General features: G+C 34.7%; 1 protein-coding gene across 1 annotated transcript in view; it reads right to left on the bottom strand.

The window, feature by feature from the left end:
* LOC106878469 (dmX-like protein 2) overlaps positions 1–1,679 on the bottom strand; it is a 108,533-nt gene that overhangs the window by 71,531 nt on the left and 35,323 nt on the right. Inside the window, exon 3 of the mRNA XM_052974131.1 lies at positions 1,029–1,100. Within this exon, the coding sequence (XP_052830091.1) occupies positions 1,029–1,100 (72 nt within the window). The remainder of the gene's footprint in view (positions 1–1,028; positions 1,101–1,679) is intronic.

The raw sequence follows: 1,679 nt of genomic DNA, 5'->3' as shown, positions 1-1,679 counted from the left end.
CCCCATACCACAGCCATCACTACTACCATCACCATCACCACCACCAACATCACTACTGTCACATTACCACTGTTGCAACCACCACTATCACCTGTACTACCACCACCATTGCTTCTACCACTACCATTACCACCTCATCCCCACCACCATCATTACCACCACCACCAAAACCAATATCATCAACACTAACGCTACCACCAAAACCTTCACTGCCTTCGCCACAACGACCATCACTGTTGTCACCAAAATCACCACCACCCTCATTCTCTACCCCACAATCTGTTGACAACATCAAATTGGTAAGTCTTAAAACACCTTTGGGTTTTTGTCTTTTTTTGTGTTATCAGTTTTTTTCCCTATAAATTTGATTAATAAATAGAATTCAATAAGTATTAATTATTCTATCTAATTAGCGCTTAACAAATTTGGGTTGTCAAAATTAACGACTATTTCCATTAATTTTTTGCTGGGCTTTTTTCCTTCCTTTTTTTTTTTTTTTACTACTTAGATGATTTTATTTTTTGTTACAAAATTATAAAATTTTGGTTTCCCTCTGATTCTGACCTCGGTGGCCTTGCCCCATTAAATATGTGGTTTCTCCCTATAAAATTTGTGGCCTTTCCTTATAAAATTCATGGCTTCAGACACTAAAATCTGTAGTTTCACTCCAGACTGCTCTCCATAAAATTTGTAGCTTTACCTAATAAAATTTGTGGTTTCTCCTGTTAAAATTAGCAGCCTTTTCTCAGGATTATTCCTGAGAGCTTTTTAGTAAAGGAAGATAATGATCCCTCCACTTCCAGTAAAAAAAAAAATATCTATATACTGATAATTGAAAATATATAATGACTAGAAAAACAGTATTCATAACAGAGCAGAAATTCTGAGTTACAAGGTAGAAATATTTTTAACTGAGAAAAACAAGCAAGCTGAAAGGACCATAAAAGGGAATTATAAGAACATTTGTACATGGAAAGGAGTCATTAAAGGTGCTGCAAAAATTCTTGAAGTGTAGAGTTGGTACTTACATGAGAGCTTTCATGTTGAAGTAGAGGTGTTGGTTCAAATATATAGACCTTATTTTGGTAAGAGGCTGCAATCTGGAGCCAAAAAACATAACAGATAAATAAATGATTATCACATAACATTATATACAGAAAAAAACACGTGTGTGTGTGTGTGTATACTCTTTTACTTATTTCAGTCATGTGACTGTGGCCATGCTAGAGCACCGCCTTTAGTTGAGCAAATCGGTCCCTTTTGCCAAACCGCTAAGTTACGGGGACATACCAACATCGGTTGTCAAGCGATGTTGGGGGGGGACAAACACAAACATATACACACACACACACATATATATATATATATAAGTCAGTAAATAGTGGGGTTGTGTTAACCGCACGTGGAGAAATAATAGGAAAATGAAGAATAAGGCAGAATGCTAAATTGGAAGCATGTTTTAATAAAGATTTCTAACCGGCTTTCATTGTGAAGTAAATTTTCAAGAAGAAGAATGAAAATGTTTTTTACAAAGAAGTACAAAATGAAGAAAATAATATATAAAAAAATAACTATACCAATACATTATATTGTCTTTGAGCTTTTGAAGTTCAATGGTAGTTCATGTATATAATGGTTGGAAAAATAAGGATGCATGAGAATTGAGATTTGTGTTAGGT

This window comes from Octopus bimaculoides, chromosome 17, assembly GCF_001194135.2.
Source record: "Octopus bimaculoides isolate UCB-OBI-ISO-001 chromosome 17, ASM119413v2, whole genome shotgun sequence".
NCBI classification, from domain to species: Eukaryota; Metazoa; Mollusca; class Cephalopoda; order Octopoda; family Octopodidae; genus Octopus; species Octopus bimaculoides.
This window is presented reverse-complemented; position numbering and strand designations above follow the sequence as displayed.